This window comes from Phaseolus vulgaris, chromosome 7, assembly GCF_000499845.2.
Source record: "Phaseolus vulgaris cultivar G19833 chromosome 7, P. vulgaris v2.0, whole genome shotgun sequence".
In the NCBI taxonomy this organism is placed as follows: Eukaryota; Viridiplantae; Streptophyta; class Magnoliopsida; order Fabales; family Fabaceae; genus Phaseolus; species Phaseolus vulgaris.
This window is the reverse complement of record NC_023753.2, coordinates 31654379-31672520: the sequence shown is the minus strand read 5'-3', so window position 1 is coordinate 31672520 and position 18142 is coordinate 31654379. Positions and strand designations below refer to the sequence as shown.

General features: G+C 29.6%; 2 protein-coding genes across 2 annotated transcripts; one reads left to right on the top strand and one right to left on the bottom strand.

Moving 5' to 3' along the window:
• Window positions 1-7061: 7061 nt before the first annotated feature.
• Window positions 7062-12251, bottom strand: LOC137830006 (uncharacterized). Its single transcript, XM_068637075.1, has 8 exons — window positions 12064-12251; window positions 10264-10560; window positions 9612-9811; window positions 9114-9464; window positions 8824-9024; window positions 8594-8664; window positions 8099-8238; window positions 7062-7642 (listed from the first exon to the last, which is right to left on the bottom strand). Exons 1-8 carry the CDS (start codon window positions 12101-12103, stop codon window positions 7323-7325), a joined length of 1620 nt encoding a protein of 539 aa, XP_068493176.1. The 5' UTR covers window positions 12104-12251; the 3' UTR covers window positions 7062-7322.
• A 3052-nt stretch (window positions 12252-15303) lies between these two features.
• LOC137830005 (uncharacterized) lies at window positions 15304-17617 on the top strand. The gene is made up of 5 exons (XM_068637074.1): window positions 15304-15531; window positions 16302-16416; window positions 16748-16837; window positions 16941-17039; window positions 17136-17617. Exons 1-5 carry the CDS (start codon window positions 15464-15466, stop codon window positions 17232-17234), a joined length of 471 nt encoding a protein of 156 aa, XP_068493175.1. The 5' UTR covers window positions 15304-15463; the 3' UTR covers window positions 17235-17617.
• Window positions 17618-18142: the final 525 nt, after the last annotated feature.

Sequence of the window (18142 nt, the reverse complement as noted above, 5' to 3'; positions counted from 1 at the left end):
GAAAGAATAATTTTGTATATTCATTCAACGTATGCCTATTGTTTATATATAATCAGATTGGAAAGATATGTTCCATATAATTCGCTACTCCATATGTTATGTCTATCTAACAACAATTACACCAAACTATTGCCTTATTTTTACCACGTATATTATACATAGATATACTTTCTATATAAATCTATATGAAAAATATAATAATTCCAATAGATTTTAAATTCAAATTGCAAGAAAAAAGAAGAAGATTTCACCTCATGTGTAAAAAATTATATAACAAATCAACTTCTATAACATGATCAATCTCCTTAATGAACCTTGAAAAATCCTTCTTTCGAAACAAATGAATTATCTAAAAGTACTCCTTAGAAAAATTTCTAAATCACAACAAAGCTCTCTTGATTTAAAATATATGAAAATTATATTTCTGAAAGGGATAAACCTTTTATTTTAAAGAAGTTTTGAAGTAACTAAATATAATAATAAATTATTATTAAAGATAATCAATTAATTTGTTTGTTCATCAATCTAGAATACACTTCAATATACACTAGTAAAAAATATCAAACCACGACCCCATATAAAGTAGTAGAAACTGTTGTAAAAAAAGACAGTGGTAATTTCGTAATTATAATGTGTTTTTAACGACAGTTCCCCCTAGAACTGTCGTTAAAAAATGCCCTAGGAGACATAAAGGGGTTATGGGAAGAACCGTCATTAAAAATTGTTCTGAGAGAGATGTAAAGACAGTTCTGGGAGGAATTGTTAAAAAGTAAAAAAATTTCAAAATGTGTTGTCCCACGTGCGTCTTCCTCTTCTATTTTATCTTGTGCCCATTTTTCTCAATATAACTTCTCTCACTTTAACTCTCACACACTCATCTCTCTGCCACCACACTCTAGCCGCGACCTCCACCACACCACGAAATTCCCACCGTGCAACATCCATCAATCACAACCGCACGACATCGCAACCTTCACCCCCACTCCAGTCGCGCAACACCACAACCTCCACCACATCGCGCAACCTCCATCACTTCAGTCACGCAACGAAGCCCCAACCGCACCGCACCGAAAAAGAGTCAACTCGCGTGACACCGCAACCTTCACCCACTGCCCCAGTCGCACTGAACCAAAAACGCGCCACGTTGCATGACACTGCCTCGACTGTGACTTCCGTACCTAGCCGCTCCCCACCGGAATTCCTCCCTCTGTTTTCCGCGTCAGGTTTTTTTGTTGAATTAACGATCCTAGAACCGTCGTTGTAAATTTTTTATTTATAACTACACCCAAATTAACGACGATTTTAGAACCGTCTTTAAATGTTCTTTTTAACCGCCGTTAATGTTATTTTTTTCAATAGTGATATTTTAATTTAGTCAATTATGTGTGAAAGGTTGAGTTTTTTCATTATGTTTGACATAATTAATTATTCATTATTCATAATCTATTATTCACTATTCATAATTTACTATTTGTAAGAACAAACATTTAGATTTAGTTTACCTAATCGATTATCTACAAAACTAGGTAAAATCTAGGTTTGGTCTAATTTGAGATAATTGATTATAAACTCAACATAATTAATTATTATATTTAGAAAGATAAAAAAAAAAGTTTTTTAAATGTAAACATGTTGTAGATTATTTTAGATATTGATTCATGTTTTACATTTTGATCATACTAAGATAATGAGCAATGAATAGAGGAACCATCAACCTAAAGTACAAACATCATCAACTCAACAGGTCATGTTTACCATGTTTTCCTAAAACAAACTTTCTCTATATTTTTTACTATATTTTTCTCAATCCAAACAATTTCATTTTCTAAGTTTTTTTTTAATTTTCCACCAATCTAAAGGTGATTAATTAAAACAAAGATTAACCATCAATAATATTAGTAAAAATTTAACACTAATAGCATCATCCATGTCTCAAATTACTATTGAGTAGTGACTTTATCCTTTTAACCTCATTCATATCTTATCTTGATATGTTATAAACATGTCATCTACATACAATAACACGTAGATGAAGAAAAGGCCCTTCACATTCGTATGATAGTCACATGGGTTGGAATACCCTTGAGAGATAATGAGTTGACAAATATCTTGTGCTAGTGTCTCATAAATTGCTTTAGATACCATGACCTCTTTAATTTGCAAACATGGTCCTCCTTATTATGCATCTTAAAACTTGTAACTTACCTCATTAGAATATCATCCTCCAATTGACCATGGAGAAATGTTAACATCATTCCAAGTTGTTCCAGCTCCATGTCTGACATTGATACTAATGTCAATTATTGAAAAATTGATGTGAAAATAAATGTGGTGATATTTTATAATATGAGAGTCATACATAACATTGGTTTGGTTGTAATAGAAATAATGTTATATGTATTATATATCATTAGTTTTTTTTTTTTTTATCAGCAATAAAAAATCAATAAATGAGAACCACTTCAGGGGTGGTCCAACCCTTTTACAAACACACATACAATTTAACTCCTAACTCGACACCCAAAACCGCCGGTCAAAAGACCAACCAAACCAAGCGCTAACTAGCTTTACCGAATCAGCCGTATACAGGCCAAAGGATCCAGAACCCAACAGGGATAGGAAAAATAAACTTCGCGGGACTTTGCAGCAATCCAAGACCACACCTTTACTTGTGCTGAGGCAAAAACTTCTAACGCATCTGCCACTCCTCCATTAAAGACGACCGAGTTCCTATGCTTCCAAATTTCACTCACAATTCCAACCCAAATTGCCCCCCAAACATCATTAACCGAAACAGATGTCTGACTCAACCTGAATTGAATAAAATTTTGCATTGGATCCGAATGGATTACGAACGACACTCCAAGCCACTCAAAGCAAAGGCACCATACCCTCCAAGCAAAGTCACAAACGGCGAACAAGTGACTCGACGACTCATCGACCTTCCCACACAAGCAACATACAGGATTTTCAACCACCATCCCGCGCCTTACCAAATTAACCCTAGTTGCAATCCTATTTTCCAAAACTCTCCAGGCCAAGAATACAGCAGAAGGACTATATATCATTAGTTGTATAGTACATATAACATTGACAGTTTAACAAGCCAATCTATTTTTTAAAACTAAAATTAAAAATAGTTTAAAGATTAATTTTGTATATTATATTATTTAAAGCATATAAATATGTAATTATATTGTAACTTAAAGATAATAATAATTTTAATTTATCCAAATTAGATCATTAATTAATCAATTAAAAACTTAGAAGACATTTATATGATTAAATGTGTTTTTAATATAGTAAAATAAAATTTTAAAAAATAGAAGAAGAGAAACAAATTTTTTTTTTAAAAAAAAACAGATAAGACAAAAGATTTCTAATTTACCTAACTCCTCTCATTGTGTTTTTATAGGCCAACAGAAGATTTGGCTAAAATGAACTATACCGACACATTTTAGCATTCCTAATGGAGTGGTAGGATGATTAAAGCTTAAAAATCTTATTTTAAGAAAATTATAATTTTTTTTGAATTTAAATATGTAAAGAATATGCTGCCTTAAAAGTGAAACAAAAATATGATGTTGTAATGAGAAGAGAGTTGTTCTCAAGTTTGTCAAAATAATTTATAATGTTTTATAATATAAAGAACTTGAGATCATTTTCACTTAACACAAATTAAGAACTTTCAAATTGCTCAAATTAATACTTTTTTTTTCTTATTTGTTCCGTTGTTTTTTTTTTATGAATATAGTACCTTTTGATCTCATTAAGGGAGATTTTTTCCAATTTTCTTATGATTACTCATCTACCAAAAATACACAAATGTTACAAAGTAATTGGAAGTGTTTGATGACGGTTAACTTTACGTAAATGCTTTAAAGTAAATGATTGTGTATGTTAAATATATTTACGTTAGGTTGAAATAAATTGACTCGCGAAAGTAAAGATATATTAAGAAAATCCAAATTTTTTAAATAATAATATATATATCCAGAAAAAATATGTATAAAAATTAAGATATTACAAATAAGTGATATATATATATAAGTGATATATATTTCAAAAATAATTAAGAGAAATTCAATTTGATGGAGTGAAGAAAAGTTGAGTTCCAAAATTATGAAGTAAAATATTGAATTAAGAAATTATTAGAATGAGAAGTTTTGGAAGAAAAGATGGTAATGATATAGTACTAAATAAATGAAATAATAATATTGAAGGGGATGAAAAGTTTGTAAGAATGGATTTGATAAAAAGGGTACAATTTTTGTAGACATGTTTCGGAAGTTAAGAAAAAAATGCCACATATGAAGCTAATAGGTTGGTCCCCATGCTATTTATTATTCATTATTATTTATGATTTGGTCCATAAACAAAATTACATTCCATCACATCAAATCCACTCACCACATCCTCCATTCATCTACAAAAGAAAAATCAATCTTATCTATTCAGATTAAATTTGATTATATAACTAAAGAATATCTTATAAAATAAATACTATATTCTGAAAAAGAAATAACTAATCAATTTTATAAAATTGTATTTCAACAGCCAAATTATTTTCATAAAGTTTAATATTTGAGTAGTCCGGTATGTTGTTGTAAGATAAATAATGCTATCATTTCTCTATTTTAATTATGATTAGGAATGAATTTGGTCCTACCTTAAGTAATAACACTAGAACAAAATATAATATTATAAAATCTGTCAGCAACATTAAAAATCTCAATAAATACATATTTTCAATATTAATTCTTAATTTCACTCAATTAATAATAAAAATTCTATTTATTAATTAATTATAATATAAAATATTATTTAATTTTATTACATAAAATAATTAAATAATATTTTTATTATTATTTTAATTTATTATATAAAATTATTTATGTGTACAGGTTTATAAAATCAATATTATTTTCTATAATAATAATTCATTAAAAGTTTTTAGTTTAATAATTTATATTTATAATTTAAGTTTTTATGCATAACAGTATGCTTTTAGTGTGAATTTTTTTATTTTAGATAATAATATTGAAATATTTATTTATTGAAACTCTAAGTATTTTATTGATACATATATCTGCTAATAACTCAAGCTTTAATTTATGTTTTCAACATTACCGACGAATGAAAAAGTTACCGACGAAAATAATTCGCCACCACCAACATTCGTAGGTAATCGATAGTCGGAAAACTACCTTTATTTTACATAAGTTTGTTTATTCTTGATGAGTATAAATAAAATTAACTTATAAATCATATTTAGTTTTAGTTAAATGAAAAACTTAATAGAGTAAATAAAACATATTGGCATGTCTGGTGGGCTTTGATTATATAATTATACTCATGTTTAATGTTCATATATATTTGCATATTAGCCCTTAATCAACATCTTAGAGTATGTCACAATTAACAAATACAGTCACAATGATCAAACAAATAAAGTCCACTTTTTTTATTATTATTAAAATTATGATAGTTCAACAAAGAAATATGGAATAATATATACGCGTTGAAACTATCAATATTTATGAACATGAAACCAGTAAAAAGGGTGATATTTTATATGAAAAAAAATGGGATCAATCTAGCACAATTGAAAATAGGTTCACCTTATATTTATCAGTTACAACAATCAAGAGAAGTAAAAGATAATATTGTTGACCAAATTTTTAGTTTCAATGTTATTGAAGTAGATAAATTTTTTGATATTTTGTTAAAAGATGAGAAAATACAATTGAGCAATGATTATAAGTTATACTACCCTGAGCCAGTATTTATGGTTAATGTTACTGAAGATGTCAATCCATGTTAGATAAAAAAAATTATTGTGATAAGTCATTCACTTTTGAGGATACCTATGTTTTTAATTTTAAGCGGGAAAAAGATGCATCCTAATTAAGGGTTTTCATGGAGAATGATGCGGCCACTGAAAAATGGCCAAAGGAGGAAAAACTAAAGAAAAAAATGAGAATGTTCAAGCTTTATAGCTCAAGTAACGATTTGTGCAATTAAAAAAAATGAAAACCAACTGAGAAGATAGGATTGGATGTATTGATGAAACAATGGATGAAGGACATTCTATGACTCAAAGGAAAATTCTCTTGGAAAGCTTGATGAGACAAAACAAGTAGGAAACCTTAATAAGAGAGTTCCAATAATTGCAGAAAATCAAGAGAGCAGTTCCAAAATACAATAAAATCATGGACAATTACAAATCAAAATATTTCTTTACAAACATGTTTCCATTATGCATATATAATATCCACCAACATGGTTTACAATAGTAATATGTTTTGATATACGTTACAATTTATTAAGTATTATATATATAAATAAAAACTTCTGAGTACAAATTTTAATTACTTGTATATTACATTAGATACTTCGTAACACCTTTTTATATGGCTAATAAAAGTACTACCATTAGTGCATATATCTCATCACTTTAACTTCACGTTTTCTATTCTTTCTTTTACTAATAATTTATTACCTATTCTTAAGATTATTTTCCTCCATATATTATTAGAATCTATATTTGCACCTTCGTTTGAATCATTTTATTGCCTCCAATTTAGTATTTTCTGCAAACGTTTATGACAAATGTTCATTTTAATTAGTCATTTTCTTTTATTTTCAAAGCTGAACCAATATTTTGCTAAATGATATACAATTGAAAATCTATAAAAAAAGATGTTTAATTTCAGTATATTTTTATTCAAAGGTATATTAATAAAGTTTAATCTTTTAAGAATATATTAAAAAAATGAAATTAACTATTTTACATAAATTTATATATATTCTTGTTTAGCCTAAGTTATTGAAAACTCAAACCAAAAATCACCCAAAGCACTATATTGGATTGCATCCTTCTCATTTGCAGAAAGCTATTTGTATAGGTTGAAAAGAAAATGAAATACTCTCTATACACAGAACTAGACAAGACAGGGATGAAGAAATTCAAAGATATCTCTTCAAAATGATAATTCACAACAATAAGCATAAGCATGTACAAATTCAAAACATGAACTAAAGCATGAGAGTCACTTACGTAACAGACGCAACAATGATTGAATATCATTTGTAACGGGACTAATTCAGCGTTATTTTTTAGGATAGAATCAACTATCCACAATTCTTATTGTACTTGAGCCTAAATTGCCTAACTTCTAACCTACTGGCTATTGCTAACACCTGCGCACAGACTGCATAACTCTAAGGCTCACCCTAAGCACAGAAAATTAGCTACACAATGTACAGTTTCATTACAATCAAATGATATAATTTAAAACAAAAACAAGTTACAATATTTGTTATTTAAATATACCTTCCTCTCCACACCATGGCAAACCTTTAAGAACATCTCTCAAAGCATAATAATGGCTATCACATCTGTGGTCTGTGATAAAGTTTCCCGAAAAAACTATCTTCTGGAAATGCTCACCAGGTTCCCTCTTGTAAAGGGTAAAAAAATCCTTTCCAACTTCCTTTTTGGATCCCAAGTTCCTTTTAATATAGTAAACAGTCCCAGGTATAAATAACTCCTCGATTACTGGAGGTTTAGTTCCCGCCTCTTTCGTGACAACTGAATTCTCCTTTGCAGCTTTAGAGGGCATAGGAGTTTCTGTAGCAACTGTTTACACACACCAAAACATCTCATGATAAACATGTCAAAAAATGCAAAGCTAACATTTAGTTAACAATTCCTTCATTTTTTTATGTGTATATATAATACAATGTCTATATTATGAAATAACTGTTCTGTGTTTTCCTTTGGGTTCAAAGAAGCCAAAAGGATGTCCAAGCATTTAAAAATTTCTTTCACTTCTTGAATAATGCATGCACCATAAATTTATCTTGGGCACAAGAAAGAAGTTTGATTGACTCTTGAACATAATTAATGCCAACTCCTCATCAGTGGGAAGGGGTTGAAATGAAATTCTGCCTCTATACAGGGCTTAAAAGCGTAAGAAAAGTACTTCCCCAACAAGACATGGGAAAAAAGAAATGGTGCCACTGTACAAGAGGAATCTAGGTTCACTCTTCCAGAGACAATTAAGATTTGAACCAGTAAAGCAAAAAGGCTTACCAGCTAAACTTTTGTTTGTCCTGAAATTTGCATAATCAGCAAGTTTTTGAGCTACATCTTGTACTGAAGACACAACCTGCTTTGCATTTGTAACCAAATCCGTGACGCCTTTCCAGTCTTCTTTCTCAATTACACTCATCCTGAAGAAAAAATCATATCCATGATCAAACCTTTTGTTGTTTAACTACCCTATACATATTAAGCTTTGGAAGCTATAGATACCGAGTAGATTTCAGATATTGAAGCTCTACAGTGTTGCAGAAATTCTGTTAGAATAATCAGTCACCATATACACATGTTCCCCCTCACATCTCAGTTAGATATTATCCACTTCCAAAAACAACTAGTTTCCCATCTCTTTTAATAAAAGAATACGCATACAAAAACAACAAAACTATTGCAGAGCTGCAGTTGGTGCTTTCAGCATGCCCCGTCAATGGACAAGAGACGGGGGAGGGCTGCTTACTTCAAGATTATAAATTAAATGCCACTCACCAATCGGTTTGAGCAATTTCATTTCTGAATCTTGTTAGGGAAGCTACACTCAATCTAGGTATAATATCATCCTGTACATTTCCAAAAACAATGTCATAAGGAAATACAATAGATAAATACAGACAAAACTTGGGAAAAGAATATTACTCATCTCAGGAAAACCACAGATTTAATTACTTTCTTTCAGATCAAATATCGTTAAACACGCATTGAAAAATGTTATCACATACCTGCATCACAACTGTCGATACATAGCCAGAGCAGTTTTCAGCAAGTTCTTTGGAGACACATGGTGAAGTTCCATAGCCAACAGCAGATACAATGTCAGGGCTAAAACCCAGCTCCTTTGGTGATTTTCTATGGATCATTATTGCCAATAAAGAAGCTATAGCCCCTCCCAGAGAATGACCCACAAGTCTTAACTTAAATCCCTATTAAAGAGTTTGCCACATCTCATGCCATGAGAAAAACACAAACAAAGAAATGAAAAACAAAATAGATGAAGTAAGATCATCCCCACCTCATGTTTCTCCAAGCATTTTCTTACGATTTCAATCTCATTATGGAGAAACCAACGTGCAGATTCAGCAATTCCAAAGTGAGTTGAATAGCCTTCAAAGGTGACTTCACCATCACTTGAGGAAAGTATATCAGTGATAAGGTCATAAAAAGTATGTGTTCCCCTTATGCCTAAAATTACAAGCTTTTTACGCGTATCAATTCCAATATAGTATGCAGGTCTCATTACACTGGAGTTCTTAACAAATTTTTTGACATTACTTTCTCTTAGCATGCTGTTCCTTGAAAGAATGACAGGGCTATCCTTATAAGCACCTTTAGCCAACTCAATATGATATATGAGATCTTGAACCTGAAATTCAGAAAGATATATTGATAATACTAGAACATAATAACTTGCAATGATATGCTAACATTAATAGTGAAAGATCACAATGTCATGTGAACATATAAATATAATATATGCCGTCTTCCACTAAAATGCAGTTTCAGAAGTTACAATTGATTCTGACAATATCTGAATGCCTTTGATATCTTCAAATGGATGAGTAGAAGCTTGACGAAGATAGATCAAATACAAGCCAATTGTAAGGTCACTCAAGCTCCAATCCTGGATTCCAAGCTTGCTCCTTTTGATGCAGGCGATTATTTCTGTAAGGGATCGATTGCTTGGTGGGGGTTTCTTTCCAATTTCATATCCTGCATAACATGAAAAACTAAGTCAGTCTTGTTTTATTGTAAAGCAAATTGAGACATTATATGATCAAGTAGTGCTTATGGAGCACAGGAAAAGCATATGCTATAAATAATTTTTGTCATATAGTGTTAATGAGTCATGGGGACAAGCCTTAGAGCAACGGTAATGTTGTTTCTTGTGACCTGGAGGTCATAATTCAAATCTTAGAATAACTCTCTCCACTTGAAAGGGCAAAAGGCCGGGTACATCTACCTCCCTAGACCCCACCAAGAGAAGCCTTCAAGCCTCATGCACTGTGTCACCCTTTTATAATGTAACTGAGTCATATATATAACTCAACTTATTTATAAGAGATTATTTTAAAGGAAGGCACTCGCAATTTTGTAGTCATACTGACTGTCTAACTTCGTCAGATGAAAAATGTTATGACAATATGACTTAACACTTAACAGACCTGTTGGCAGAGCCCACCTACAAAATTGCAGAGCTGGTTCAAGTGTCCTTGAGAGCCAAGCCAGCTCTAACTTCCACTTACTATCCGAGGAATCTTCATCATCAGAACTGTATTTGCTAATCCCATAATTTCCATCCGCCTTCTTAACTGTAGATTTGGAAGAAATCTGTTGTGTTTCTTGCTCATCTTTTAGCTTATCTTCTACCTTGTCTGCTCTTGACCTTTGCAATTGAAGCTGGATAAAAACACTATTGTTCCAATGTGGTTTTTCACGGTTGAGAAAACTTTTTGTAGAATCTGCACATTCAATTGAATGTAATAGATATATAGCTATAAGAATATTGGATAGAATTTTCTAGCATGAAAATTGTATTAACAAAAACAAAAGAAACTTAAATACTAGGCAATAGAAACTTGGGACCCATTCTGATAATACATTTAGTGCAATCTGATCTTCATTAACCATTACGGCATCAACCCATAACCAGAGTGATAACACCAAATCTGATGTTGAAGACAGGGCATTGGGCATCTTTCAACTATTCTTTTGCATAAATGACATATACTCTACAACTATACAAATGTCCTATTGTCCTCTAGACACCGCCCAGTTGATCAAGCTATATGAGCCTATGACACGTGCAATGAGTATGTAGGTTCAGACAATGCAATAAACCCACCCAGCTTCCTTCCCAGGGAGGCCACCTGCGGGCTTCCCCAAGTTCCACATCAGTGGTGAGCCCTCACCCATGTATAATTATTTAAAAAGTAAAAAACAGGTGTTCCTATGATGCCCAATGATCATAGGATATCATCATTAGCAAAAGGCGGCAAACTGTGTTACGTGAATTATAGGTTCCAAGTATTTGTATCAGACATGTGAGTGTCCACAAAACAATTTCTTTAAAATTTATGATAAAGTTACATAAACCATATTAAAATAAAATATTAAGTGATATTCACAAATTAAAATCAATAAATTATTGTACTGTGATTTTAAGTCTTTAGCAGCTTAATGTGTATTAGGATGAGTGTTTGTAAATTTCACATTCAAAAATCTTGAATTTACAAAATTAATTTGGGTTAAAATTGGGTTTGAAACAAAGTAAATTGTGTTTGCACTAAAACATGTTTATAAGAAAGTTATCATATTTGGTTTTAAACAACGAAACACGATCTTTTCAGACAAAATCACATGCATTATTTATTGAGTAAATTAAATTACATTAACACTCCAGAGATTATTATTTTTTAAATAGAACTCGATACTTCTCTTTTTCCTTTCCCTACATTAACTCTCTTAATTGTTTAAAAAACATTACACCATCAACAATCTTTATATATCACACTAATCTCCTTAATTATTTGAAAAACACTAATCTCAGCAACCCTTATACATTTTGCTAGTCATCTTAATAAGCATTCCACTGTGTACTTTATAGAGAAGTTTTCGTCGTAACCATAGAAAATCAAGGGATTATTGTGCAATCAATATGAATAAAAAAATTAAGGGTCGGTGTAATTTATTCTATCATACAACAAGATAGAACTCAGGAAATGTGGACATACAAGAAGAATAAATGATGGTCTGGGTCCCTAAAAAAATCTCCATCCCAATTTCTAATCCACAATCTAAAAACAATGTTCAGCTTCTTTTCTACCAAATGACAATCCATGATTTTAATTTCCACAAATTGTGGGCAGACTAAAAACGTTGTTACTGAGATTGCAGTGTTCCAAATACAGCACTAGAATGAATCAAGGAGAAGTAAAATGGAGAAGAAAAGAAAGAGAACATACAGATATTACGGAGCAATTGCTTCACGTATTGGGTATTCATTTGGAAGAGGAATCGCGAATTTGATAGAACAAAGAGATAAAAAAAACAGAGAATAAGGTCTCAGACGCAAAAGGGAGGAACCGCAATGCGGCGTCGTAGAAGCAAGGCACCGCTTCAGGAATACTCTACAAATCTCACACCTGTTTTTGCAAATATACATATATATCTATTCAATTTATTATGATTATGAAATTTCTCAAAATTAGAAATTACTTTAATTAAACAAATGAATATTACGTAGTTTTCTATATTTTTAATATGACGAATTATTTAATTTTTGGTCAAAAATATTTTTTCCTTAAATAAGAAATAACAAAATATGTCACGCAATTTTTTGAAATTGATTTTTTTCTTTTCAAGGAAACCATCCAAATTAATTTTCTTCCTCTTTTATTTTCCTCCTTTCTTTTTATGAAACATACTCTTAAAAAAGATAAGTAGATTATTATAGAGTGTTTTTAATAAAATATTACATGAGAGTACATATTGTACTTGTGAATATAAAATTTGTTGAAATAAATTTAAAAAGATTGTTACAAATAGTAAGCTATTTTTAGAAGTTTAAATAGTTTATATAAAAATAATCGTAAAAATTAATTTTATCTTGAAACAATGTCATCCATCCACTCATGGTATCTATTTATATTTTATTAATTTACATTTATTTTCTCTTTTGTGTTTCTAAGTGTGGAAAAAAAAAATTCTTTTGACAAAGTATTACTCTCTTCACTCTGGTTAGTGTTGGTAGCAAATAGAAGGTTCCAAGTTAGGAATGTAAGGAATTACATTACCCATCATTTATACTCTATAAAATAATTCACCTTATTTCTTATGGATATGCATTTAAAAATTGCATATAGATTGTTTTAAATCTGCAGGTATATATGAATATATGCAGATTTTTTTAAAAAAATAATAAAATCTAAACAGAATTACAATCTAAAAATATAAGTTCAAATAAAATAATATTCCAAAGTTATATATAAAATAAAATTTAAAACATAAGTCCAAATTCATATTACTTTAAGCATAAATTCAAATAGTAATCTCAAAAACAATATTAATGTTTTCTTTATTAATATCTTCATTTTAATCACTTAATTCTTCAAACAGATAATATATAAATAAAACTCATGTGCAATTGACATATTGATATTATTAGAATTAAATATTTAAAAATATTGAGATGATTTTAAATTTTTAAATAAAAGCTTTCATGTTAGGCATCACTATGTCACTTAAGATCTCAGCTCAGCTAGGCTGACACTTCAAGTAACAACAATCATTTACCATGAAAAAAGTATTATTACACACACAAAAAATACAAAAATACGGGAGGACTAAACCAAAACTCATATGTTAACAAAAACGATACATAGGTAGACTATACCTATTCATAAAGAATTCTAAGAACAGACAAGATGGAAGCCTATTATATCAAGTTTCATCTTGTCCATTATCTATTTTGAAAGAAAAATAAAATTAATTCATTAATTATAATAATTAATTTGAATGAATATAAATATATATTTTTTTATAATTTGATGTAGTTGTTTTATTTACATCATTATAATGAACATGGTTATTTTTCATACACTTTCAAATTGGTTGCATATATATTAGTTTTATGGGTACATTTTATTTTAATTTTTATATATTTAAATTTAATAAGCAAATCTCATTTTTCAATTGAATTTTGATTACACTTTTACCCTTTTTAATTCGTACTAGGAAAAATATTTCCACATCATTTGCAACTAATTACTTTGATATATTCAATTTCAAAAATTATATACTTTTTAATATTATTTTCATTTTACAAATCAATTACTTTATAATTAATATTTTTAAATTTTAATTTACGTTCGTTATTATTAAATTTTAATCAAGATAATTTTATAATTAATTATATTATACTATTAATTTAATTTTTTATATATAATGAAGTCTATTACAAACTTTTCATTTATTTTTAAACTTCATTTAACATTGTAGTTTTGTTTTTATTTTTTTTATCAGATAATGCATATTAACTCCGTTAATGAGCGGATATATTTAAGATATCCATTTCTTATCCATAACAAAATTTATTTATGAATATTTATGAGTATATTTTTTTGTCATTAGTAAATAAAGATTCCAAAAATGTAATTAAAACATTTAAATTAAATTTTAGTTTCATTAAACATTATATCAATATATTCGACATTGATTCACACCCAATAATTTTCAATTATAGATTGAAAATTGTATTAAAAAAGTTTCACAACCATGTTCACCGGAACCTAAAATTTAAGATGAATTTAGTTTTGCATCTAACATTAATAAATGATTTTTTAATTACTTGTTTTATACCTAATTTATTATTTAGGTAACAGTTCTTTTAAATTTAAGTACTTATCCAATTCACAGTAAAAAATATCACCTATATAATATAAAGAAATCACCTACAATAAAATTAAAAAAAATATTTATTTCTATAATTAATTTTAATGAATTTATTTTATAATTTAATAATATTTTTTTCTTTAAAAATCATTGCAATAATAATTATTTTTTCATTATGATAACAAAAATATGACACAAATACAAGTAGGCACATGCACTTCCACTAGTTACAAATATTTTAGTTAATATAAAAAAATATTTTTTAATATAAGTAAAATCTTATATTAGAAAAATCAAAATAATATATTAGATAAACTATTTTCTATATTTAATCAGTAGTTTGACCTTTCTTATGTGCTAATATTTTTTTCTTACTAAAATATAACTTTTCAATTTTTAAAAAATGTTAAAAAATAATTAAAAAAATTATTATTACTTGGACTGGTTGGATCCAAGGTTGAGAAATTTGACTCGTAGCTACCTTAGAAAGAGCTTCCATAATTCCATACTTACCTACCAAACATTTAAAAAATCAAACTTTGTTATGTCATCACGGTTTGTAGTTTGTGTTAGAACTAAAAAACTTTGTACATTTTTTTTATTATTCTCAACTTTCATTTTTACTTAACATGAAAGTATTTTTTTAAAGAAATAAAAAATTTCTTTTAAATTCCCACGATTATTTTTAAATATTAACTAAATTTTTCCAACAATTTCTATACACAAAATTTTATTCAATTATATTAAAAAATTAAAAAAGTACACTATCATGTTGGCCCAACAAGAGGCCCAATTGGGACTAAAATCCACGCCCAGAAAGGACCGTATTACCCTTATTCTCTCTTTTAATTTGAAATCTTCGTCTTTTTCTTTCTTTTTCTGTCTGAGGAAAAGTAGTAGAAAAAACACAGTGCCCTAGATTTGCTCTTCTCTGCTTCGGAAGAAAGTGAAACAAAACAACGCAAAATTGCAATGGCTTTCGCTTCTTTCCTTGGCAGAGTCCTCTTCGCTTCCGTCTTTATACTCTCTGCTTATCAAGAGTCAGTACTCTCTTTTTTTTCTTCATTTTTTCATATATTTTTCCTCAGTTGATTTGTTCCGTAAGATGTTGTTTGTGTAATTTTAATTCAAACAGATGAAGTAGTAAAAAGTTGTGGATTTTTCGTATGTTTGTTTAATAGATTCAGTTATTTACATGCTGCAGTAGTTGGATCCGTAACGTTTAAGGTTTGGAACCGTTTCTCCGAGTAAAATAACCGCGTAGATCTGCGTTTAGTTTGTGTTTTTTGTTCTACTTAGATTACGTAACGTTGTTGTCTTAGATTTCTTGTTTTTAATTTGAGGGAACTTGTGAACAAGTTATGCTCAGATTTGGTAGAAGTGCGAGGAACTCGATTCTATTTTTGCTTTTTAATATTCTTAATTGTGAGATTAGCCGTCAGTTATTGTCAAGTCTGCAGATTTGTATTTCTGGATTAGTTTTTATGGTGAAATATGGTATAGTTGTCGTTATGTTTGAAAGTTACCATATTTTTCCGTGTTTTTGTGCAATTCTGCGTTGACTTTATCCTGTTTTCTTTCTTACTGAATTGAGTTACTTTGAATTATTGAGTGTGACTTCATTATTACGATAAAATTGTGCTTGATTTAGAAATTATTCATTGTGAGTTTGGTGGGGGTGACGGTGTTGGTTGGTTGTACTAAATTATTCTTTACCTTTCTTTTTTATACAAGTATATATACAGTTCATCCCCTCTTTTTTGTGCTGAAGTGAAGTTTCTTTTTAACTCTGTCCTCTTCTTTACTATAGATTTAATGAATTTGGAGCTGATGGTGGGCCTGCAGCGAAAGCACTCAGACCAAAGTTTGATGCATTTACACATCGCGTGCATTCTCAAGTTGGCTTTCAACTTCCACAGATTGATGTTAGTCTCCCTTCTCTCTATCATTTGTATCTTTTTCTGGAAAATTAGGTCTGTTCATCGTGTCTTCATTTCAAAGTAATTGGTGAGTTAATTAAATACTATAATAAATATCTATTTAATACTTTCTCATAGAATTTGCAATTTATCTTGAACTTTTGCCCATACCAAATTTAGGGTCCTCGCCAGGCAAGATTTTTCAGTCTGTGTTGACCATGAAAAGTATTAGAGCTATCACCTTAGTTTACATAAAAAAATGTACTTTGTATCTGGCATGCATATTATATTATCTTGTATGGTAGAATTTATCTGATATTGTTGATGTCCTGAACAGACGAAACTTTTAATTGCTGGGGCTATTGCTCTGAAGGGCCTTGGAGGAGTTATTTTCATATTTGGCAGCTCTTTTGGAGCTCTCCTTCTGGTTTGTATTCAAATTTTCTTCAATACATTGGATTTCATATTCTTCTCACATGCTCCTTATTCTAGTTTTGACTCTTTATTTAATTTATTTATTGTGGCTGCAGCTCCTGCATCAGCTTATTGCGACTCCTATTCACTATGATTTCTACAATTATGAGAGTGAGGACAAAGAATTTACTCAACTTTTCATCAAATTTACACAGGTCAGAGAAGTAACTTATTTTTAAAAAAAATTATTTTCAATACAATGTTCCCAGATGTATACTTACACTTGTTAAATATATTATAATTCCTTGCAGAATATGGCTCTTTTTGGGGCTCTGTTGTTTTTCATTGGCATGAAGAACTCCATCCCTAAAAGGCAACACAAGAAGACCCCAAAAACAAAAACCTATTAGTAGCAGCAGCATTGGAGGACCCCCTTTCAAGGAGTGGGGGCTGTTGTTTCCTGGCTCTTCATCATATCCTCACAAATGTCCAGGATTTGTGTGGATATTCTCTTCTCTGGTTCAGAATCAATCTTCCTCCCTTTGAGTTTTGTAGTTTTTGGTTCACTTGGATTAAATTATTGTCTATTATTTTGTATGATCTTGTTATCACGGCTTTAGGAACTATCTTTCAGTTGCCCTTGTCTGTCAAAAATGAAAACAAAAGAATGAGAAGCCTTTACGCTTAAACTTCAGAATGTCAATTTCATTCTGTTCTATCTTTCTTGATGTAAGTCTTCAATGCCTGGCATTTGAAGTTATGTAACTTAACTAGAGTTCTCCACTTCAGCCCATGAGTGTGTGCCCGCTCTTCCCTTTTTGTTTCTTGTACCCATGTTTTATTTTTACCTACCTGTTGTTCTTCATTTCCAAAACAAGCTTATAATGTGTTGCGAATCGTGGAAAACTACGTGGACGGTTTGTATAAGCAAATTTAACTAGGTTATAACTTAATTTGGGAAATTTAGTAAATATCCGAAGAATTAATAATTTATGCCATTAAAATGAGAAATCAGAGATTGTCCTTTTTGAGTTTGTATATGCTAATTTGAATTTATGGGAGATATTTTATTTATATTATTTTTTAATCATTTTATTTTGTTCTCTCATAAATATTTATTAAAGTTTGTGTGAATTTTGATGTTGTATGTTTTGGCTTACGGTTTGGTTTAATAGTATTTTTGTTTCTTCAATCGTACTTAATTTTTTATTGTAATAATTTCAAATTGAATTTAGCTCTTTCGGTTTGAACCTGTTTATAATTCAAAATTTACAAATTTATCTTCTTCTTTTTTCTATGTAAAACGCTTACTTTTTTT

Excerpts from the sequence above, each read along its gene's own strand:
- LOC137830006 (XM_068637075.1), bottom strand. The coding sequence starts at position 12,103 with ATGAATACCCAATACGTGAAGCAATTGCTCCGTAATATCT. Across the intron at positions 8,239-8,593 it reads GAAATTGCTCAAACCGATTG|GATGAGTGTAATTGAGAAAG; the intron begins GTGAGTGGCATT and ends TTTTTTCTTCAG. Across the intron at positions 7,643-8,098 it reads GACAAACAAAAGTTTAGCTG|TTGCTACAGAAACTCCTATG; the intron begins GTAAGCCTTTTT and ends GTGTGTAAACAG.
- LOC137830005 (XM_068637074.1), top strand. The coding sequence starts at position 15,464 with ATGGCTTTCGCTTCTTTCCTTGGCAGAGTCCTCTTCGCTTCCGTCTTT. Across the intron at positions 16,417-16,747 it reads TTCAACTTCCACAGATTGAT|ACGAAACTTTTAATTGCTGG; the intron begins GTTAGTCTCCCT and ends TGTCCTGAACAG. Across the intron at positions 16,838-16,940 it reads CTTTTGGAGCTCTCCTTCTG|CTCCTGCATCAGCTTATTGC; the intron begins GTTTGTATTCAA and ends TTGTGGCTGCAG.